Source organism: Rissa tridactyla, chromosome 17, assembly GCF_028500815.1.
Source record: "Rissa tridactyla isolate bRisTri1 chromosome 17, bRisTri1.patW.cur.20221130, whole genome shotgun sequence".
Taxonomy (NCBI): Eukaryota; Metazoa; Chordata; class Aves; order Charadriiformes; family Laridae; genus Rissa; species Rissa tridactyla.
The window spans coordinates 1,402,701-1,424,450 of NC_071482.1; the positions used below are offsets into that span (position 1 = coordinate 1,402,701).

At 61.8% G+C, this 21,750-nt stretch overlaps 3 protein-coding genes across 5 annotated transcripts; 2 read left to right on the top strand and 1 right to left on the bottom strand.

Moving 5' to 3' along the window:
* On the top strand, window positions 1–4,521 carry IL10RA (interleukin 10 receptor subunit alpha). 2 transcript variants are annotated; one of them, XM_054222949.1, is made up of 7 exons: window positions 1–116; window positions 1,057–1,177; window positions 1,299–1,477; window positions 1,734–1,900; window positions 2,219–2,357; window positions 2,550–2,674; window positions 2,792–4,521. In XM_054222949.1, the coding sequence occupies exons 1-7, from the start codon at window positions 53–55 to the stop codon at window positions 3,773–3,775; spliced, it is 1,779 nt and encodes a 592-aa protein (XP_054078924.1). In that variant the 5' UTR covers window positions 1–52; the 3' UTR covers window positions 3,776–4,521. The 2 variants fall into 2 exon arrangements, with proteins under 2 accessions (XP_054078924.1, XP_054078923.1); XM_054222948.1 differs by having other exon boundaries at window positions 2,219–2,369; window positions 2,792–4,518.
* Window positions 4,522–4,534: 13 nt separating this feature from the next.
* On the bottom strand, window positions 4,535–16,148 carry SMIM35 (small integral membrane protein 35). 2 transcript variants are annotated; one of them, XM_054222970.1, is made up of 8 exons: window positions 15,760–16,148; window positions 11,759–11,934; window positions 10,453–10,547; window positions 9,769–9,978; window positions 7,884–8,000; window positions 7,546–7,579; window positions 7,174–7,304; window positions 4,535–6,643 (listed from the first exon to the last, which is right to left on the bottom strand). In XM_054222970.1, exons 4-7 carry the CDS (start codon window positions 9,782–9,784, stop codon window positions 7,199–7,201), a joined length of 273 nt encoding a protein of 90 aa, XP_054078945.1. In that variant the 5' UTR covers window positions 9,785–9,978; window positions 10,453–10,547; window positions 11,759–11,934; window positions 15,760–16,148; the 3' UTR covers window positions 4,535–6,643; window positions 7,174–7,198. The 2 variants fall into 2 exon arrangements, with proteins under 2 accessions (XP_054078945.1, XP_054078944.1); XM_054222969.1 differs by lacking the exons at window positions 7,174–7,304; window positions 10,453–10,547; window positions 11,759–11,934; window positions 15,760–16,148 and having other exon boundaries at window positions 9,765–9,930.
* TMPRSS4 (transmembrane serine protease 4) lies at window positions 13,304–21,614 on the top strand. The gene is made up of 13 exons (XM_054223272.1): window positions 13,304–13,413; window positions 16,902–16,932; window positions 17,015–17,128; window positions 17,289–17,441; window positions 17,550–17,679; window positions 18,753–18,854; window positions 18,972–19,012; window positions 19,575–19,737; window positions 19,988–20,154; window positions 20,340–20,435; window positions 20,549–20,688; window positions 21,241–21,453; window positions 21,603–21,614. Exons 1-13 carry the CDS (start codon window positions 13,405–13,407, stop codon window positions 21,612–21,614), a joined length of 1,371 nt encoding a protein of 456 aa, XP_054079247.1. The 5' UTR covers window positions 13,304–13,404.
* Window positions 21,615–21,750: the final 136 nt, after the last annotated feature.

The window sequence follows — 21,750 nt, forward strand, 5'->3', positions numbered from 1 at the left end:
GGCAGGCACCCTGCTCACCCAGCCCAGTGCTCGCAGAGGATGCTGAGCCGGCATGGCCCCCTCCGCCGCAGCCCTGGCACTGTGCGTGGCGCTGCTCCTCGCCCAGCGGACGGACGGTGAGTCTCTCCTGCCCCTCACTGTGTTGGCTTTCAGCTCCCCGCTCGCCGTGTCTGAGCCCCATGGCTCCCAGCAGGCTGCTCTGCTCCTCTCTGCACCCGAGATCCCATCACCGGGCTGGGGACGGAGACGGGAGAAGGCAGCGATCGGAGCTGCGGTGGTTTGGGGTTCAGCTCGGACACCTTTGCTGGCCGGTCAGGGCTCAGGCTGCTGGTACCCACTGGCTCCTGCCTGCTTGGAGCAGGACACGGCCAGGGCTCCCTGATCACCACTCAACCTTTCTCCGCTGGTTGGGAACCTAAAGGCTGTGTTAGCCCTCGGGCATCAGTCTTGCTTACCTCCACCAGCGTGGACCGTGGTGCCTCGTGTTGCGGTGAGATGGCCCGGTCAGCGCTCTGCTGACAGCCCTCCTCCCCACGGGTGGCTTTGCGTTTGCTGGCAGAGAGCGGCTGCCGAAGAAACCAGCACAGAATGGGTGGCAGATGTTATCTAGCGATGCTTTGCTGCACGTGACAGTACCGAAATTCAGGCAGGAGGTGTGAAAAAGTCTATTTCTTCCAGACAGCAGATAAGCAAAACAGGAAAGCTGAATCCAAACAGAGCTGCTAGCAAACAGCAGGGGCCATCAGGGATGCAAATACAGCAGGCTTCCAATCCTTTCGTGGGCCAGAAAAGCAGGGAGATCCGCTGGGCTAGGCTGAGCGGGGCTCTCCCCAGAAGCAAGAGGAAGGGAAAGAGGGGGACGAGCAAATGCTGAGACTCGGAAGAGGGACAGGGCTGGGCAAAGCCTTGAGCCAGGGCTGAGCCTACAGCTTTTCGGGTGAGCGGGCAAGCTCCAGGCGAGCCATCGGGGAGGCAATTGCTCCTGTGGGTGGCAGGGGGATGGCACAGGACAGGATGCCCTGCAGCCTCACCTAACGCTGGCCTTCGGCCCCGCAGGTGAGCAGCTGGCGAGCCCCACGCACGTGCGCTTTGCTGCGGAAATGGCACATCACCTGCTGCAGTGGGAGCCAGGACACAACACCTCCAATGATGTCCGCTACGAAGTGCAGCACAAAGTGTGAGTACAGCCATGGGGAGACAGGGGGTTTTGGTCCCTGCCCAAGGTCACCAACAGCGGTGATGAGAGAGTGCCTGGCACCAGTCAGCACCGCTCTCACCCCAGGCGCTTCTCCCTGCAGCTACGGCACAAATTTTTCCTGGACAGACATTCCGAGATGCATGAATATCTCAGAGTGCTCCTGCGACCTCACGTACTACACCCTGGATCCTGCCCGGCGCTACTACGCACGGGTCAGGGCCGTGTCCGGAAACCAGACGTCCCTGTGGCAAAGGACCAACTCTTTCTCCCCACAAGAAGGTAGGTCTGGCGTCTGCCTCCACCCCGCAGCCAGGGGCTTCGAGGATGGCAGAGGTCAGGGTGCCAAGCTGCTGGGGAAGAACTTGGGGACAGACGAGAGCAGGGATGTGTCTTTGTACCTTCCTGCAGGGCGGCCGAGATGGGATGGGACAAGCCTAGGACAGGTGGCACCGGCAGCAAGGGACAGTCACAGCTCAGTCCACTGCTGCAAACAGGAGAAAGTCCTAATGTGCTCTTCCAACCGTCTTGTTTCCAGCCAGCCTGCGCCTGTCAGGCCAGAGCCTCTCTGTGTCGGGCAACACCGTCCACGTGGAGCTGCAGCTGCTCCTCAGGGCGGGGAACCTCACTGTGCGATACGAGGACATTCAGAAGCACGCAAGGCTTTACCGGGTCTACGTCAGGAGGGCACAGGACAATCGAACGGTGAGATGAGTTGCTGGTCTCGTGCTGTCCCCATCTGTCACACGCAGCACTGCCCAAGTTGAAAAGCAAATTTTTTAAAGTACAGCCTCCTGTAAAAGTTGATGTTGAGCTTTCTCACAGCCACAACATCACAGAGAGATTTCTCTGAACTTTTTATTGCGGTAGGTTCCCCAGCTCTTGTCAGGACTTTGGGTCTCGCTGCTGTTAGCTGTATCGCTGAGCGCCCTGGGGACTTCCCCCAGGGGACAGTGGAGGAGGCGGGAGGAAAGCGCGGGGCTGGGGGCTCTCGGGTACCAGCTCATGCTCTGGTCATTGCAGTATGAAGTGGTGCGGACCGTCCCGGAGTTCAACATCAGCAACCTCTTCTGGGACACGGAGTACTGCATCAGCGTGGAGCCCGACGTGGCCAGCCGGTGCATCCATGCCACACGCACCGACGAGCAGTGCATCACCATCGGTGAGAGAGACAGTAAGTGATGGGAGAGCCAGGGAAGGGGGGGACCTTGCGGGACATGGATCCTCCTCAGCCTCCTGGCCCTGGGGGTCCGCACCAGGGCAGCTGCTCTGTGTCCCTGCTGCAGTGCCTTCATGCTATGTGCACTGAGGGCTCTGCCTTTCCTGCCTCACCTGGGCACGTCCTCTCTTGCAGGGAGTGCAGAGCTTGTCCTGGGCATCGTCAGCTCCTCCTTCATCACCATGTCATTCTTGGGCCTCCTGGGGGCTCTGCTGGTGTGCACCTACATAAAGAAACCCATGAGGCCTCCGTCCGTCCTGGTAAGACAGCACCCTTTGTGGTCGGCACGAGGTTGCAGGCTTGGGTAGCCCTTGGGGGAGGCAGGCAACAAGCAGGGACGAGGCACGGCTCACTCCCCTCTTTTCTCTCCTTCCCAGAAGTCATTCATAAAGCAGAGCTCGCTCTGGGTGGAGCAGGAGTCCTCGTCCTCGGGCAGCCAGGACGCAGACCCCGTCCAGCAGCTCTTCCTGTGCCAGAAGGAGCCCCAGCAGGAGAGTGGCCACAACGGCAGCACTGGCACAGCCCAGCTGTCCCCGGAGAAGGGCTGGAAGCTCCCAGCACGGCCCGAGGACCGGCTGTGCCTGCTGGGGCCGGGGAGCAGAGACAGCAGCTGCACCAGCACCGACAGCGGCATTTGCCTGCACAACTCCTCCTCCTTGGAACTGAGCTGCTCCTCGGGCCACGAGCCCCAGGGCTACAAGCAGCAGGTGCCCACCGGCGACGACAGCGGCGTGGGCCTGGAGAGCCCCTGCCCTCGCCCCACATGCTCCTCCGGCAGCGGGAACGTCAGCCCGGCCGAGACCAGGCAGCCCCAGGGAGGGGAGCGCGGGCTCCCCCCTGACACCAGCCAGGACAGCGAGCAAGACGTGGAGTTCCGTGGGTACCTGCAGCAGTCCAAGGGCACGGTGGAGCCGAGGCAGGACTCGGCCAAGGGGATGCTCTTCTCAGGCTGCGCAGGATCCTCACAGGGCCCAGGCAGCGCTGACATTGCGCTGGATGTAGAGTGCGCCGAGCTGGCTGTGGCCAAAGGGTACTTGAAGCAGTCCTCTCCCGAGCATCCCCGTCGCCACGCACAGGACCTTGCTGCATGGGGGGCCCCTCGGGAGCCCACTGCCTGGGACTTCTCCAGCCAGGTGGGGCCCGAAGCCCCCACTCTGCTGAGCTATGGGGCTCCAGGTGCTCCCTTGGCCCCCAAAGCCGTCCCCGAGCTCCTGAAAACTCCCTTCGACCTGAGCATCTTCAACACTGACCTCTGGGGGACGCTGCCCCTCGTCTCCAGCCTCAGCACCGACGAGTGGCTCACGCGTCAAATCAACCCCCTGAGCCTTCTCAACGGGGCCAGCAAGGACAGCCGCCTGTGAGACACCCCCGGGCTGGGGAGCGGGCGCGCGCCAGCCCCCCACGCTGACCCAACTACCTCTTCTAGCCACTGACCACAGGGAGCAGCTACTCCGATAAGCTACCGCCGACCCCCGAATGCATCAACCTGAGCGGTGCCCCGGCCGAGACTCGCCCGAGAAGCACCAGCTTGGCTACCTCTGGGGCTGCTTTGGCTCTGGTACCACCGTGGCCAGCCCCCGGCGTGCCCCGTCCCTTCCCTCCAGCCACCCTCTGGCATAAAGCTAACAGGCACGAGGACGGGCTGTGCTGGGGGGGGCTCATCCCCCCTTCTCTGGCCACCAAGCCCAAGGATACACACCAGGATGTTTCCCAAAGGGTGATCCTGCCTTCTCTACCTTCCCCAGCGGCCCAGCGTGGAGGATACAGCCCCGGGGCTCAGGACCCGTGGAGCCCTGCGCTTCCCCTGCCCACTTCCCCCTCCCACAGGCAGGCACAGGGCTCCTCCAGCTGACGTACGCGCTTCCAACGCCATCCAAACCTTTCACAACACACACCAAAAGCAAAAGGCAGCCTGACGTCAGCCATCCTGCTGCTGGGAGCGTGGAGCTCCTTCACTGGGAGGGAGCAAGGGACTTTCCTGACCCTACAGAGACCCTTCAGCCCCTACGGCAGAGACCCGGGACGCTGGCTACCTCCGACGGGGTGCAGGACGCGTGCCACACAAGCCTAGCACGAGCCAGGGCAGCCCTGCCCACACTATGGTCCATGTTCTGCCACTATTGCATACAGATGTTATTTATTCTATTTAATTTGTAAATACAGAAAGGATGTGGTGTTATTTATTTGGTCCATTCATCTGTACATCCCCTTCTGAGGTCAAGCTGCGCTTTCTGTTTTCAGATGTGGACTTTCCCCTGCAGCAAAGGGCAACTTTGCCTTTGCCTCACATGGGGAAGAGTCTTTCCACACCGCAGCTGGAACAAACAAAAGGAAAAGCAAGCAAGCCAAGTGGGAGCTTCACACTCAGCTGAGGCCCAGGGTGGCTGTCCCAGGCGAGGGTTGTGTTGTAGGAGCCCGCACCGGAGCAGCGGCAGGGAAAAGGGCCTGGGCAGCTTGCGGCGACTTCACAGGGGTGCACTGGGCGTGCTGCGCGTCCCCCCTCCTTCCTGGGGACCAGGCACCGGGGAGGGACAGGAGCGTCTCCCGGGCAGAGTGGAACAAGTCAAAACCAGGGGGCAGGGGAACAGTTTCTGTGCCAGATGGGAACAACTTACCATGCACTACACTTGGCTGCTGCCAGGTCACTGGAGAGTTTTTCCAAAAGTCACTTAGTTTCCAAGAAACTTCACAGGGGATAGTCCCATTAGAACTGTTGATGGAAACCCATCTCGGGCAGTACATTTTTTCGGGTGAAAACATGAATCACTGCAGGCAGGAGAAAGGATGTTGATGTATCGCCGCGTTTCCTCCTGTTACGTCTGACTCGCGCTGAAGCCGCGCTCGCTGCGTCAGGCGGAGGCCCCGGCCGCTGCAGCGATGCCAGCCCCGTGCATCCTCCTGCCTTTCCGTTTTCCACTTCCACCATCCCTTCTGCCGCTGGGTATTTTGGGGGTTGGGGCTTTTTGCTTTCTTTTTTTTTCAGCTTCTTCTGAAAAAAAACTGAGTCATCAAAACAAAGCATGACTTCTTTTTCTTTTTAAATGCTCCTGACGTCAAGCTCTGCGGCCGGATCCCGTGCAGTGCCGGGTGCTGCCAGTTCCGGCTCACTGTGAAAGGCTCCAGCCGGCAGCATCCAGGGGCTGACAGAAATGACGTTTCCCTCCCCTCCGCAAGCAGCCAGGGCTCTCCTTTCAACGAAACTCAGATGAGTTTGCCAGAAACCCATGCACCATGCACTTTGGCTTCGATAGCCGAGAGCACAGACGGTCCCTCCGATTCTCTGAAAATCCCGCATGCTCACATTTTCCTGAACTAAGTCACAGCCTAACGCACGGAGGACGTTCGGCTCCTCTCCTCCTCGCACCGCACCCCGGCTGCCCCAGCAAGGGGCTGCAAACACCTTTCCTGCCCCAGCACCGTCCCGTACAAGTATTTCCAACCCATTTCCAGCAAGGGGGGGCCGCAGAGCCCCCAGCACTGCTCGAACCCTGCAAGGAGCAGCACGGCAAAGGAGAAGGGAGGGGGCTCACTGCCAGCCGTCAGCTCGGGGTGCAGACTGGGGCTCTCCGCTCCGGCCTCACCAGTTTCCCTACACACAGCCGTGCGATCTCCCGAGTTTCTCTTCCTTTTCCAGCTGAGAAAACAGTCTGCAAAGAAACAGTCCCAAGCCCCCACCTGCCGGGGGGGGCCGCAGCAACTTTTCTGGGCTGCTCCTGTGCTCCAGGCACTTCCCTGGCCAGTCGCCGTGCTGAGGTTGGAGGCGGCTGCCACGAGAAAGCCCACGGGGAGTTTCTGAGTTGTTTGCTTGCACTACCAATGCAGAGGACAAATTTCCACATTGGTCCAGATATTTGACCGAGGAGGGAAGTCTGAAGCGGTCTCATTTCCTTATGGCATTTTCCCCTATTGCACAAAATCAGCCATCCAGTCCTGTGGCTCATTGCCATCCTTCTTAGCTGGCTCCCCGTGCTCTCACTGCCCTGTCCACCAACAGCCCGGCCCAAGGTCTCCTGGGCGCAGAGTCGGCCAGTGTCGCTGAGCCATGGGGATCCGTGGGGAAGGCAGCTTTTCTCTCCAGGATCATGTGCTGAGGAAGCCTGGGATAAGGCAGCGTGCTCTTCCTCCAGCTCAAGCAAGGGGAGGCTGAGCCAGAGCACGGGGATGGCAGCCGGCCCTGGGCACCTTCCAGCGCTGCCCGTGGCCAGGGAGGGCCAGCAAGAGAAACGCAGCTGTGGGGAGCAAATGGAGAAGCTCTTTTAAAAAACAGAAACTGCAGTGTTTCAATTTCAGTAGAAATCCAGTGTATTCAGGGGCTGCTTTTTAAAGAAGCAAGAAAAGAGGAATTCCCCCGTGGCCGGTTTTGGTTGCTGTTTCTGTTGCCGCAGGAGGGTGGGCGAGAGGTAGGGTGGGGAAGTGGCGCGGGGGGAGGCAAGGCCCCAGCCCCCAGCCGCTTTCCCCCCAGCCACACACCCAGCCCCAGGACAAGGACAGTGGGGAAGGAAACACAAAACCAGAGCCACGGGGGGAAATAAAACCCGAGCCCAGGGAAAGCCCCTGATGCCCCACAGGCATGGGGAGGACTTTTGCAGGAAAAACCTTGGGACTATCCCAGGGAAAGCTGCGATGAGCAGGGGCTATGAGGAAGCATGGAGCCTCCAGAGCACGGCACCCTTACCCTGCGGCTGTGGGCTCTGCTGGGGGACATCCATGGCCGGGGACCAGCCATCGCCAGGCAGGGAAGGGCAGGGGGATGTCCTACCTGCATGCCAGCCCTGGCGCCCGCCTCACGGCCCCCGGTCATGGAAAGGCACGTAGCCGCTCCCCGCCTCGCTCAGCAAGCCGCTGATGCTGAAAGGTGGCACCAGCTCCACCGCCACCGTCCCCAGCCCGCTGCAGGGACAGCAGAGATGTCAGCGAGCTGCCTGCCCCCCCTCTCCAGCCCCCGATAGCCCGTGGCATGGGGGCTGTCCCCAGACAGCTGGGGCTCCCCAGAGCATCTCTGTCCCGGGCAGGCAGCGCCTGCAAACAGCAGAGCTCAGTGGGTTTGGGACTGGCGAGGGTTTGCGACACCTCGGCCCCACGCAAAGGGAGCCCCCACCTCCCGCCTCGGTCCTCGCATGGTCTCACTCACCAGGTGTGGTAGAGGTTGAAGACGAAGTTGGGCCCTGGGGAGGTGGCAAGGAGAGGTGTCAGAGCCGTGCGGCGCCAGGAATGTGCCTTCAATTTGCTGTGACTGTGTGGCGGCATGGGGATGGGCAGGACGGCCAGCCACGCCAGGACATCACCATGCATCCCCCTCCTCCTGCGTGCCCCCAGCTTGCCCCACAGCCACCCTGCACGTGGGTTTCCCCAGCCCCCGGGGACCAGCAAATATCAGGTGTGCTCCCCACATCCCAGGCCCTGCAGCCCTTTTCCTTTGAGCTCTCCCTGCCCTCCCGCTGCCTGCCCCCCGGCTCTGCCCGTACTCACGGCACCAGCATTGGCCCCTCTGGTACCACCGGACGAAGGTGTAGCCAAAAAGCACCAGGATAAGCAAGGCCAGCCCAACACCCAAGACAATCCCGACCATGTTGATGTGCTCCTGCCCTGTAAAACAGAGGGAGAAAGGCCTCTGCAGACAAACGCCTCCAGGAGGCTGGGCATCCTGGTGGGGAGAGAACTGCTGTGGGGCTGGGACACTTCCCTCCACCCTGTGCTGTCTCTATGGCGTGGGGGGACTGAGCTCCGTGAGGCTGCTGAGTGTTGTGGCATGGACATTTTTGGCTACCCACAAAGGCCCACGCTGGACACTCGTGATCTTGGTCACCAGGTGAGCTGGGGAGTGGGATGTGACCTGGGAAGGGAACAGCTGTAAACAGGAGCCCACAGTCCCCATAAGCAGGATCCCCTGCTACTGCCGCTCCTGGGGCCGAGGAGACACTTGCTGGCTGTCACCTCCCTGCAGCTCTGGTGCATCTTCCCAGCCATGCCCCAGCAGCGCCCAGCCGAGCAGAGAAGGTGCAGGGGAGCAGCAAGGTGCCCTAGCTGTGGCACTGGTGCTGGCTGTCCCAGCGCTGCCTCCCGCAGTGCCGTACCCCCGGCTGTCCCGCTGCCGTCCCTGTGCAGCCGCACAGACCCATTTCTGGACAGGCAGTTCCCTCTAGAGGACGCATTTGTCAGGGCGAGCAGCCTGTCTGCAGGTTGCCTGTTACACAGCGCAAATCCTGCGCCACATACAGCACAGGGCTGCTCATCACACCTCTCTCCAGCTGCTGCCAGGTCCTGCTCTCCCAACCCCCTCCCCCCAAATGTCACCCCAGACCCTTCTTCACTGTCACAGCAGGCTCCAGCATGAGCCCATCGCACATGCAGCACAGCGTCTTGCACACCCCCCTGCACCCCAGCATCCCCACGGGGCCCCCCGACCACTAAGCCGCCCAGTCAGTGTGCCCACACAGGTGTGGTGGCGGTGGGCACAGCTCTAGGGACTGCTGTGCCCAGGAGGGGACAGCAGGGTTTGGCCACTGCCCTGGAGTGTGGCCAGCCCTGCAGCACATCCCTGCCATTGCAGAGGGCCTGGGGCAAGCGCCCGGCACAGGGATGGGGTGCTGTGCCTTGCAGCACCGGGAGCGAGGAGGCAGAGGAAAAGGATGACCTAACAGCAGCTAAATTTAGACAGATGCCGGTGGAATGAGAACATTTCCCCTGTGGTCACGGTGTTTACATAGTGAGCAACCTCCCGGGTCGTCCCGCAACCCGCAGCACTTGCTCTACCTGACAGGAGCCAGCAAACACCCGGGGAGCTGCAGAGCGTCGCGCTGCCAGCTCCCAAGCTGTGCCGCAGATGAGCGGGACCAGCCTGCCCTTCCCTTCTGCTGGGCCCTCACAGCAGGGCTCGGGAGACCAGGAGAAGTGGGAAGCCAAGTCACCCTGCTCCTGCTGGGCCGGGGTGAGGAGGAGCCCCGGGACCCCGTGCCCCGGCGCAGGACGGCGTGGGTGAGGTCAGGGAGTCTGCCGCAGGAGTGACTCACGCAGCAGGAGCTGCGGGACAGGAGCGTGGTGCAATAGCCTCCCTGAATCAGCCGGCTGCCGAAACTGCCCTCTCCCCACGCCTACCGCCGGTGGGAGGATGACGCCCTTATGCCCGTCCCCGTGCTGTGCGTGGGAGGTGCTCCCTGCCCCAACACTCTCAGGAGCCGATTCCTCCATCCCAGTGAGATGCCTCTGAGCATCGCTGCTCGAGGCAGCGCCACACCAAGCCCCGAGCCCCAGCTCCGCAGACAGCAGAGGGGAAGGGAAGGTTACCAAGCCACTACCCATGCTATACAACGTCCCCACCTCTGCCCCTACTCTACCAAAACTGCCACCTACTCACTTGCCCGGGGGTCCATCTCCTGGCGCCCAGTGTCGTGCCACAGGAGCTTCTCACGCTGGCCCAGGCTGGGATTTTCTGCAGCAGAGCCCAGTGCGTGCTGGAGCCCGGCACGTCCTGCCTGTCCCCTCCTCTCCCGGTGACACAGCCGCCTCACCGCCCATGCCACAGCGAGCCCAGGCACCGCTCCTCACCTGCCGGTTCGACTGGTTCCTAGGGGAGAAAGCAGAGGAGCTCCGGCAGACATCGCTCCTCATGCGATGGATGCACATGGCCCATGCCCCAGCCCGGAATGGCTGCTCCCAGCCTGCATGGGCTACATGCAACGCCTGCCCATGCAGGCAGCTCTGCCCTGCTGCTGCTGGCAGGGACAGGCAGCCTGGCACAGGCTGAACTGGTAACACTGGGAGCCTGAGGAGCAGGGAAACCCTGGACACATGGGTGTCCAGCCTGGCAAGGTGCCCCAGTGGCTGTGTCGTCTGACTGCCACCTCCCGGGAAAGAGCAGCAGCCAGGAGGGCGGCAAGGTCCCCCACAGAGCCCAGGCTTGGGCGCTTGAGGGTGCCCACAAAGGTTATGGCCCTGTGCAGGGAGAGGGCACACACAGGGAAGGCAGAACCTCAGGGTGACAGGGCACCCCCCACTTTCTGCCCCCAGTCACAGACACCTCCCAGTGGGATGCACTTACGGCTGTATTGGATCACCTTCTCAAAGCCCCAAGCCTCAGGGTTAGGTGGCAATCACCGCCTGCTTGCAGAAAGAGGGGGAAGCCATGTCTCGTGGCTGCAGGTAGAAGGTAGCAAACAGGGATAACCATTACCAGCTTGGAAACTGGGCAGCCAGGGGCAAAATCCCTCCCCTCCCGGAAGCCTCCTCTTTGTGCACACTTTGCCAGGCACAGCTGTCAACAATGCCTTGCCCCAGCACAAGCGGCCGGGGCAGGAGCCAAGCCCCCGAGCAGCCCTCCCCAGGAGCGAGCATCTCAGCACCAAGACCCAGGGGAGATGCCGGGGACACGCGGGGACGCCGGCTGGGGAAAGGCGGGGTGCAGAAGGGATGATGCACACTGCAGAGCCCGAGGGGCTGGGACCGCTCCTTGCTGGGCAGCGGAGAGAAGAGAGACACGGTGCGTGTCCACGTGGCTCAGGGAGGCTGGTGGCTGCGCAGAGCCCCAGGCCAGCCCTGCCTGGCCCCTGCCTGACCCTAGACGGAGCTGGGGTGCCTGGAAGCCTGCGTCATGGCCAGGGAAGGGTGATGTGCTGGAAACGCAGCCGCACTCCAGGAAGCAAAGCCCCGGAGGCGCACGGAGCTGTGACATAACATCTGCAAACCTCAGCTGCTTCCTCAAAGCCTTCGCTTAACCTCAGAGGAGGAAGAGCTGCTCCTCGCCGTGCCACCTCCCGCCCCGCAGATGCTGCCAGGCTGCTCTCCCTTCCACAGCAGCAGGGTTGGCCGCAGGATGCCCTGGGAAGGCAGCCCATGCCTCGAGGGGGTCTCTGTGGCACAGCACAGGGCTGCAGCTGCGCAGGTGGGGCTGGATCCATGGGACTGAGCTCGCTCCAGAGCCTCTGCTTGATCCCTGCTGGCCCGATAGCACCCAGCTCTTGAACTGCTTTTGCCTTTAAAGCCACGCTTTGTTCCCTGACAAGGGACAGGAACACTGGAGAGAAGATCTCGCTGCACCAGGTGCCCACACAGCCTTTGCTGCCCCAGCCAGGATCCACCGTGGCACACCAGGGACACAAGTTCTCTGCCCCACTCTCTGCTGCTGTGCACAGCCTCTTAAACCGGTTTGCAAGCTGAAAGCTCCCACAATAGCACTGGGCACCCTCCTGCACAATGCGTGCAGCTGGACCTGCCCACCCTCCATCCCACGGTCTCTGGGCATTGCATGGACGCTGTGGGCAGCAGCCAAGGCTGCAGCCTTCCAAGGTGCCCTCACCTCCGGAGGGGGCTGGATCCTCACCAGCAAGTGTGGGGAGGGTGTCCCTTACCTGCAGAGACACATGTGGATGCCAGGATCCCGGAGGGGCTGCGGCAGGGTCGAGCTGGCACAGCGATGGCACGGTTCCCTGGCCAAGGAGCTGCACATCCAGGATGCTCCGCTGTCTCCCCACTGGCACTGTGCACACACCTGGCAGCAGCAGCTCTCCCCAAGCACCGGGAAAACCTGATTACAAGAGGAGGAGAAGGTAATTAGCTGCTCAGCAAATCCCGCACACCCACCGCTTCCAGCGTGAGTCTGCACAAGGCCAGGCTTTCCAGCCCACAGGCTGCCTGACCCAGCCCGCTCCTTGCACCGGCCGCTGCCCAGCTGGAGCAAGTGGCTCCTGCACCCCTAAATGCCCATCCTGCCCAGCAGAGCACGCTGCTCTTAGCTGCGATTATTCCCAGACAGGTAGCCCAGCTCTGCGTCAGAGACATGCAGAGCTCCACAAGTAGCCTCAGCACCTGTCTACAGGCTCAGCACTTTCCCAAAACAGGGCTCAGGGGGCTGAGAGAGCCCCTCTCCCCACCCGCCCCTGCCAGCCCAATCTTGTGAACCCTCAATTAGCTCAATCAACACAGGGCAGCTGCTCTGCAAAGTGACGGGGGTGGGGTGCAGGAGAAGGGCATGGCCATCCCGTACTCACACCGTACTGCCCCACGTGCAGATCCAGCCTCAGCACGGAGCCCAGCGCATCCACATGGATAGTGGGACTCTGTGAATCTCCATAAGAGGCCCAGGAGCATCCCAGTGGGGCAGGAACCAGCAGTCAGCATTGCTGCTGTACCACAGCAGGGGCAAAAGCCGGGGAGAGAGAGGGAGCTTTGTCCCAGAGGGCAGGTAAGGGAGTCTGGAGCGGCCACGCTCAAACCTCTGTCCTGCCCAGCTTGCTGTGACACCTGCTGTTACAGTCACTGGGCAGGGGGTGGGCACCTTGCTCGTGCTGGGGAGCAAGGACTCCATACAGCCTGCCCAGGACATCAGCTACTCCCGCAGAGCCGCACACCAGCATGGCAACCCCAGAGGGAACCTGCCACGGGCACCCGCTCGCTTTCCTCTTAACTTCACTCTGGTGCTGCCAGCCGCGACCCGGGGCTACGCAGGGACACACAGACCGAGTGACCTGAGAGACAGGAGCATATAATGGCCCGGTAACCTCATGCGTAAACTCTTCTCCTTTCCTCCTCCACCTACTAAAATCTCTGTTTAAAAACAAGCCATCGCAACGCGGAAGAGACGGACAAAGAGCGGGACGGCTGTGGTTCCTCTTATCATCAGTAGAGGAGCAGAAAAAATCCTGCCCTGTCAGTCAGTTCACTCCTGATAAGCTATTTTGTGACAGCAGCCCCGCAGGTGAGTCACCCTCTGGTGGCAGATGCTCAAGAGATTATTGCGGGTGATGGTGCTGCTGATAGACTGGTGTTATATTACTATACAAATCATAAATCCTGTTTCACAACTCCCGTTGTGGGTTTTAAGGAGTGCTTGGGCGGTCCTGCCCCAGTGTTAATACAACGCAGGCAGAGCACCACGGGCACAGGGGCGACGGGAGCATCGCCGGCCCGGGCTCCCTGGGCATCGGGGCACCCACAGAGTCCCAGACGGGAGGATATTTGCCGGGTTTCTGCAGGCAGAGGACCACGCCGGAGCCGGATGAACATGGTGAGTTACCGACCGCTTCGCCCACCGCTCAGCCCCCACCCCAGCACCCCACGGCTGCCTGCGCTCACAGCCCAGGCGTGCCAGGATGGCAGACGAGGCAGCCCAGGCTCAAAGGAGCTGCTGCTGCCCGGCCCCAGCCCCCCGCAGCATCCAGGCAGGGAACGATTGCACCCATCTCTCTCAACACACTGCCGCGGCTGTCGGAGACAGCGCTTGGCTATCCCCATGAGCTCTCGCTCCCACATTTCTCTCCGGCTTGCCTTGGCCCTCTCCCAGACTGGGAAGCAGACAAGTACGGCAGTGTGTCTCTCAAGTCTGCTCGCCGAGGGGAATATGCCTTTCTGGAGTATCTTAATTCCCCCCCGAGAAGGAGAAGGGGCTGGCTCTTGGGCAATGCCTGGGCAAGAGCCCAGCCCCCCTGCCCCTCATGCCTTTTGCAAGCAAAGCCAGGGCCGCCAAACCCCAGCCTGGCATGCAGTCCCTCCCTGGGAGGAAAAGGCTTCCTTAACAGCAGGCAGCCTCGTACAGCCCAGCTCCCTGGGCACCGTAAAACCCCCCACCAGCGATACAGCAGGACATCATCTCCTCCGGGGTGGGGAACTCACCCCCCTGCATGGGGGCAACATGCACCCGTGGGTTAAATCCCCCGCAGCCGAGGAGTTAGCGCAGGGTCCAAGCACCCTGCACCCTCTGAAGCTGGGGTTTGCACAGAACATCCCACCTTGCCTCATCCAGGAGCAGCTGGCAGTTACTCAGGGCATCACAGCACCCTTCGGCCACACGCTGCAGAGGGCAGACGGCGGGAGTCCAGGGCACCCCTGGCTACCCCAGCCAGCTCGGATGGCACGGTGCAGAAGTTCGTTGGGAGTCCATGGCTCCCAGGCTGGCATTTGCACAGCTGGAGTGCGGACCGGCCATAGCGACATTAACCTGCTTCCAGAGAATACGGCAAGGCAGCTCAATTAGTTACGGTAGCCTTGAGTTCTCCAGGAAATCATGTGCCTCCACTCCACGCAGGAGCTGGCACGGCTCTTGCCTTGCTTTGAATTTAACCAGTGCAGCTCTTGCTTGTAGCGTGGATTTGAGAGCAAGCAGGCATGGACCAAAGAAAAAAAAAAAAAAAACAGACCGGACAATACCTTCTCTATGTGGGAAGATGGCCAGCACCACAGCAACATCCCTCCCACCTGTGTCCGCACCAGACCTGCACAGGGCTGTCGGAAAGGAGCCCGATACCAGGCAACGTGATGGCACAAGTACGGGCAGCTCTGCCACCGCGGTGCCCCTTGGCCGTGCCGGGGAGCCTGGAGGAGCCATGGCGCCGGGGCCCTGGGACCGTTCCCACAGGGAAACCGTTAGGATCCCATTATCCAGGTCGTGCTCAGCCCAGGCCCATGGTGACACAAGAGGTCAGCATGAGGAAGGACCAGCCCCACGTGCCCTCGGCTGGAGAACAGAGGTGACGTTCAGGAGCAAGCGTTACAAAACGCGCAGGGCTCCTGCAGGCACCACAGATAAGCTGTTCGGGAAGGGCAGCTGAGAGGGGAGGTCCAGGAGACATGCTCCCTTCCCTGTCCCCCTGCTCCTTGCCACCGGGAAGGATGATTTGGACCTGGGACCCCCCACAGGAGCCAGAAAGACCGCGGGGCTGTGCAGAGCCCATCCAGGGGCCGGGCGCTTGCCACGACTTGCCCACGCAAGAGGAGCCCGGCTGTTCGGAGGAAGACCCCTGGCATTTCCTCAAAAGAGCCAGACGGCAGCATGCTGGGGCGCAGCCACATGCCCACAGCCCCGCCAGCACCGGGCAGGACCCCGTTCTCTCCTGCGCAAGTCACTTCTTGTTCCCGAAACTGGCAGCCCAAGACACGCAGCGGGGCCACGATGGGGAGGCAACATGTCCCGGCTGGGCGAGGGGCAGCGACGGCTGAGCTAGCAGTACGTCAAATCCAAGCTATCTTTGCGTGTTAACCCACGAATAGTCGCTTGGCACTTGCCTGTAAAGTCCTGCTGGTAGAGCCTTTGTGCACGGATAAACATGCCCAAACGCAGCGGCCTGGAGAGGGAGGGCTCCGCCATTCCCTCCTGCCAGCCTTGGCCCCTTTACAGCCTTACCACATCCTGCACCCCACCTCACCGCTGCTCTTCAGAGCCCCGGCCGCTGCTCCCACTGGAGACAACGAATACAATCATCTCCAGATGCCCAGAGAAAGGTGTGCTGCTCTCGAAGCTCGGCAGCCAAAGGAACAAAGGCTTCTAAAGCCCAAACTCTCCTGAATCTGTGGGTTTATTACAGAGATTTTAATCTTCTTTACCTCTGTTCAGACCCTGCAAAAAAGCTCGTCTTACCTGTCGCGGTAGAGTCCAGAAGCAAACAGCCAAGGAAAAGAGCTCACTTGGGGCTGCAGGGGGATTCGAGGGAGAAGCAAGTGTGCTGCTTCCCGCAGCCTCGGCAGGGCAGGAGCACGCTTTCAAACCCCAGGCTGCCAGCAAGCAGCTCGGCAGCACGGCACAAGCGTGGCTGCAAGACAGGGCGAGCGAAACGCACGGTGTCCACCTGAAACCCCCCCAAAGGGGCTCTGATCTCTGCCCAGCACCAACCCGCCCACCGAGGACGGCGGCAACAGCTGGCTGCTGCAGCTCACCGGACCTTTCCTACTGTGGGCAGGCATCTCTCGTACCAGAAGCTACTACAGGGAAATAATTCTGAAGAGATCAAGCGGGCTCAGTGCCTTATTCATCCCTCGCCCCAGCGCTGCCTGCCAGCGCGGCTGTGTTTACCGCGTGTCCTAGCAGCGGCACAGCCCTCCCTCCCCGCCCCGAGAGCCCTGGTTCTCCCAGGCTGGGCTGGTTCCTCGGGTGGCTCCGGCAGGCTGTCGGGGAGGACCTGAGCTGTGCCACCCGGCTTCTGACCCCGTCCTGGGCCAGCTGAAGAATATAAACCCCTGTCGTGGCATGTCCGGGTGGCAGAGCCCTGCAGGCATGTGTATTTAGACTCAGGGTTTCTTGGTGCACCAGAACGTGCCTCTTTCATAATGCCTGTGACTTCTTAAGCCTCTGGTGCACAAAAGGCAGTAACTCTATAACATTAATAGCCAGTTACTGGAATTGCGCAGGTGGTGTCCACAGGAACAACAGAGCCGGTGATCCCAGGCTGCAGCAGAGACAAGTGTTGTTGCACCAGGACACGCCACCCCCTGCCGCTGCCGCCTCTGTCCCCAGCAGCTCTAGAGCATCCTCAGCTGTAGGTTGGGGCAATTTCCCCGCTAATCCTCCTGGGGGGCCTCGGGCAAGCCAAAGAGACAGCAGCCTCCCTGCCTGCCCAGGCTTAGCTCATCCTCTGCTTCCCCCGGGCTGCCCTCCCCGGGGTGGCTGATCATGGGAATCGCCATGGCACCGGCTGGCCACGCTGCTACGGACCCTTCCCACCCGCCAACTGCTTTCTGGCTGAATTTTCAGCTCGGTAACTGGTTTTCCCCTCTGGTCCACAGGATTTAGCCTCCGAGCGGCTGAATGGCAGAGGTAACACCCACACGGGAGACGGGGGCACGGGTGCTGCCGGGCTGGGCCTGGCGACACAAGGACACGCTCCTCCGTGTTGCAGGTCCCAGCACGAGACGCAAAGCCTCCACGCTGCTGGAGTCCTTCAAGCGGATCGGCATCCCCGTCCTGGCAGCGGTGCTCAGCCTCGCCTGCCTGGTCGCGGTCGGCTTCCTGGGTACGGCTCCTGCTCTCCTCTCCCCCCTCCTCCTGCCACAGCTCGGCAAACACAGCTCTGGACCCAGGGCTTAGCCGGCACCAGCTCTACCACCCTCTTGCGAGCCCCCAAGCCTGCCCAGCGGCACCAGCTCAGCGCTGAGCTCCCCCTTTCCCTCCAGTCAAGGTTTACCTGGACTACCACTACTTCTTCTGCAAACACCCCCTGAAGCTGGTGCCGCTGCAGCAAGTGTGCGACGGGCAGGTGGACTGTCTGCAGGGCGAGGACGAAGCCAACTGTCCCCAGTGGGTCCCTGAGGGGCCACCACCTGGGGGTGAGTGCGGGACAGCCTGCTCAGGCTGCAGAGGGGCTGGGCTGCTGCAGACAGCCTCCGACCTGCTGAAGTCACCTGCGACAAAGCTGACTTTGTGTGTGTCTCCAGCTCGTGTTTCCAAAGACAGATCCATCCTGCAGGTGCTTAACAGAAACACCGGAGCCTGGTCCTGCGTCTGCCATGACCACTTCAACCCGGTGCTGGCGAAAGCAGCCTGCGAGCAAATGGGCTACTGGAGGTACGTGGCTGCTTTCTCATGCCTCTCTCGCCTGCTTTATTTCTCCCTCTCCCGTAAAAGCTCTTTCCGAGTGGGGCTCTGTTTACTTACGAAGCACTCAGAGATCTGCACTAATGGTTCCAGTCCATCCCCATCACGCAGGGCCACTCTAGGAGCTGGCTGCTCTCTGTGCTGGAAGCCCTGGCAGCTCCCCATGTGAGCACAGAACCGTACCCAGCGTCCCCTGCTCCATCCCCAGCCCACGGACACCCTGCCCTGCGCCCACCCCTCACCTCACCCCCATTATTCACAGTCCCCCAAGCAGCAGGGCTGCCCTGCAGCTCCTAACAGCACTCACCTCACCAGAGCAGCCCCTCCTGGGGCAGGCCCAGAGCTCAGCCCAGCTCCTCACTGCAATGGAGCTCTTCTGAGGAAGGAACTATGGCTCCATGCTCCCCTTTTAAAGCCCCAGGAGAGCAGCAGTTGGCCGGAGGAGTGGATGCGGCACAGCTGTGGGCAGGGCTGGCTCCTTGCAGCTGGGCTGATGCTTCACGACACCCACCTGTGCCCACCTCCCGCTGCTGCCCTGAGCTCACTGCAAGTTTGTAGTGTCGCATGCAGCTAAAGCTGGGTAAAGCCGGGATGTGGGGAAATAGCTTGCTAGCCCTGTGTGTCTGGTATCAGCCCTGGATTAAGGGAGAAATCTTGAGTTAAGTTGAATTAAGTTAGGGGGGCACTAGGGAGAAGATGGGTCCCTGTCCCAGGGAACCCCCTTTTTTTTTTACGGGCTCTTTCTTTTGCTCACTGGCACAGGGTCCACATTCCCTTCTTAAGCTCCTGCTTCCTCCCTACCTGACCAGCTCTTGGCCATGGGCAAACATTTAGGACCCATTTGTAAAACACCAGTCCCTAAAGTTTTAGAACTGGGTTATACCATCTTTGGCTCAGTCTGGGCCAAACCCCCCAAGTTTTCAGGCTCCTGGAGGTGCTTAGACACCAGTGCCTGTCCCAGCACCTGTGCCCCACAGGTAGCATCCCCGGGGCTGTGCACCCCAGGCTGTGCTTCCTGACCCGTGCCCCCCCGTATCTTTCAGCATCCCCACTTTCCAGGAGGTGGAGGTGGGCGCAGGGCAACCCCTGCCTCCCCGCGAGGTCGTGCTGAGCAATGGCAGCCTCCAGATGCCCGAGCCAGGCAGGTGAGTGGTCCAGCGGTGGCCGCCGTGTCCCTCACCCTGCATGGGAGCCTGCCATGCCTGGCCCCCGAGCCAGAGCCTCTCCCCAGCCAAATCCAGCCTTTTTCCTCCTCCTTCCAGGAAATGCCTCTCTGGACTGGCTGTTTCGCTCTTTTGTTCCAGTGAGTATGGTGACACTGCTCGCACCTTGCAGGTGCGCAGGGCCCCGTGCCACCCCAGGTCCTCGCTCCCAGCACGGCCCCGGGTGCTGCGCTGTGGCCGCAAGAGCTGGGCTCTGGCCCAAGCCCTGGCCCTCCCCGGTTCCCACGCTGTTCGCATGAGAAAAATTACTGCTAACCTTCCTGTTAAGGCCGTATAAACCTCCCAGAAATGAAACACCTAAGAGAGGCTTAACCAGCTGCCTGAATGGGTTTACTTTTGCTGATGAATTACCCTGATTAAACTAATCCACCTGGTGGGCTGGAGAAGGCGAGGAATGGCTGAGCCCCAATGGGCAAGCCTGGGGACGATGTGCAAACAGAGGACAAAAGGGGGTGCGCCAGGTGGCCCGCAAGAGGGGTGACGCAGGCAGCGTCGTGGGGGTGAGGCACCTGGGCCACCCTCCCCTCCCTGGGAGGCGCGGGAGCCTCCGTCCCCGCTCACCCCCACGGACGGAGGAGGGCAGAGTGGGTGCTCTTCCTCTCCCCGCCACCACAGCTAACGTCTTGCTTTGCCGCCGGGCAGAGGACTGCGGAGACAGCATCAGGACTCCACGGGTGCTGGGCGGGAGCCCGGCCGCCATCGAGACTTGGCCCTGGCAGGTCAGCTTGCAGTACAGGAAGGAGCACATCTGCGGGGGGAGCATCATCGACCCCCGATGGGTCCTGACGGCAGCCCACTGCTTCAAGTGAGTGGGCGACATCCCCGCTGCGGCATGCCCGCCAGCCAGCACCGATGTGCCAGGCTCGGCTCCTCGAGTCCCCCTGGGTTTAAGCCACATGTTGCTGAAATGTCCCATAACTAACACGTTTGCCCGAGCCTTTGTGCCCCTTGGTCCAGCACGGCTGAGTGATGCCGAGCAGGGCAGGGCGTAGGCAGGGCTTTGCTGCCTGTCTCCGGGGAGAGCGGGGAGCAGTTACAGACACATCTGTGCACAGGAACAACCCCGTCGTTCAGAACTGGCGCGTGAAGGCCGGCTCCGACCTCCTCTCGGGCACCGCCACCCTCGCCGTGGAGAAGGTCTTCCTGGCCGAGGCGACGCCTGCCTCTCCCAAGGACAATGACATCGCCCTGGTGAAGCTGCGCTCCCCCCTGCAGGTCTCAGGTGAGACGTGGCGCACGCCTCCTCAGAGAAAGGGCTGGCCAAGGCAAAGCTTGCCAGGCAGCGAGCAGGGGTGCGGAGGGGGCCACGTGTCACCGAGAGCACAGCGGGCAGCTGGGTGCCCGGCCAGGGCCACCTTCCCCACCAGCCTCCCCAGGCACCTCCTGCGCCTCACCTCTCCCTTCCAGACCGACGCAAGCCCATCTGCCTGCCCTATTTCGATGAGGAGCTGGAGCCAGGCACGTCCCTCTGGGTGATAGGCTGGGGCTACACGCAGGAACACGGTGAGCAGGACAGGTCCCCCCCAGCATCGCTCGCAGGGGGAGACGGGGCCGCTGGGCTCCCTGCCGGCCCGGGGCTGCTGGGGGACCCCTCTGAGCAGCCACGTTTCACACAGGCAAACTGTCGGAGACCCTGCAGCAAGCGGAGGTGAAACTCATAGACAACGAGAGCTGCAACAAGGCCGGCTACCACGGGGAGGTCACCGAGAAGATGCTGTGTGCTGGCCTGCCCCAAGGCGGGGTGGACACCTGCCAGGTGAGGGGTCTGCACCCATCAATGGAATAGCCCCTCTCAGGGAAGAGCTCATCTCCTGGAAGATGCTGGGAGGGCTGGAGCCCCTCTGCTGTGAGGACAGGCTGAGAGAGCTGGGGGGGTTCAGCCCGCAGAAGAGAAGGCTCCGGGGAGACCTTCCAGCCCCTTCCAGGCCCTAAAGGGGCTCCGGGAAAGCTGGGGAGGGACTCTGGAGCAGGGAGGGGAGCTACAGGACGAGGGGGGAACAGTTTTAAACTGAAAGAGGGGAGATTGAGATGAGATCTGAGGCAGAAATTCTTTGCTGTGAGGGTGGTGAGCCCCTGGCCCAGGTCGCCCAGAGAAGCTGTGGCTGCCCCATCCCTGGAGGGGTTCAAGGCCAGGTTGGACGGGGCTTGGAGCAACCTGGGCTGGTGGGAGGTGTCCCTGCCCAGGGCAGGGGGGTGGTCTTTAAGGTCCCTTCCAACCCAAACCATTCTATGATTCTACAAATGGCCACAAGCTGGGGGGCGGGCGGGCGGCTGCTCAGCCCCGGCTCAGACGGCTTGTCCTCTGCAGGGGGACAGCGGCGGACCCCTGCAGTACGCGGGCAGGCACTGGCAGGTGGTGGGCATTGTCAGCTGGGGCCAGGGCTGCGGGACCCCCAGCACACCCGGCGTCTACACCAGCGTCCGTGCTTACCTCAACTGGATCTACGCCGTCCGGAGGGTCAGTGCCATGCTGCCAACAGCACGTCTCTGTCTCGCAGGTTTCGGGGGGCGGTGGGGAAGGGTCAGAGCCCCCTCGGTTGCTCTGCAGAGAGGGGAATCGCAGACCCGTGCAAGAGCTGGGCCAGCTCCTTAAGGACGCAACTGTTTGTCTCCTGATTTTGTCTGCCCTTCAAAGCTTGTCATTGCTTCTCTCCCTCTCTCTCCTTCCAGTCGGAGCTCTGAGACCTGCCGGGACAGTTCCCTCCCCTGTCCCCAAGCCTCCCTCTCCGTCCCTCCACGCTTGGCTCTCTCGGCTCTCGCAGCAGCTGGGAAACGCATCTCAAGCCGCGGAAGGTGAGCGGTGCCTCCCCAGCCCTCG

Excerpts from the sequence above, each read along its gene's own strand:
- IL10RA (XM_054222948.1), top strand. The coding sequence starts at position 53 with ATGGCCCCCTCCGCCGCAGCCCTGGCACTGTGCGTGGCGCTGCTCCTC. Across the intron at positions 1,178-1,298 it reads TACGAAGTGCAGCACAAAGT|CTACGGCACAAATTTTTCCT; the intron begins GTGAGTACAGCC and ends TTCTCCCTGCAG. Across the intron at positions 2,675-2,791 it reads TGAGGCCTCCGTCCGTCCTG|AAGTCATTCATAAAGCAGAG; the intron begins GTAAGACAGCAC and ends TCTCCTTCCCAG.
- SMIM35 (XM_054222969.1), bottom strand. The coding sequence starts at position 9,784 with ATGGACCCCCGGGCAAGTGA. Across the intron at positions 7,580-7,883 it reads GAGGGGCCAATGCTGGTGCC|GGCCCAACTTCGTCTTCAAC; the intron begins GTGAGTACGGGC and ends CCACCTCCCCAG. Across the intron at positions 6,644-7,545 it reads TTCAACCTCTACCACACCTG|CTGCGTTTCTCTTGCTGGCC; the intron begins GTGAGTGAGACC and ends TGCTCCCCACAG.
- TMPRSS4 (XM_054223272.1), top strand. Across the intron at positions 17,442-17,549 it reads TGAGGGGCCACCACCTGGGG|CTCGTGTTTCCAAAGACAGA; the intron begins GTGAGTGCGGGA and ends GTGTGTCTCCAG. Across the intron at positions 19,013-19,574 it reads TGTTTCGCTCTTTTGTTCCA|AGGACTGCGGAGACAGCATC; the intron begins GTGAGTATGGTG and ends GCCGCCGGGCAG.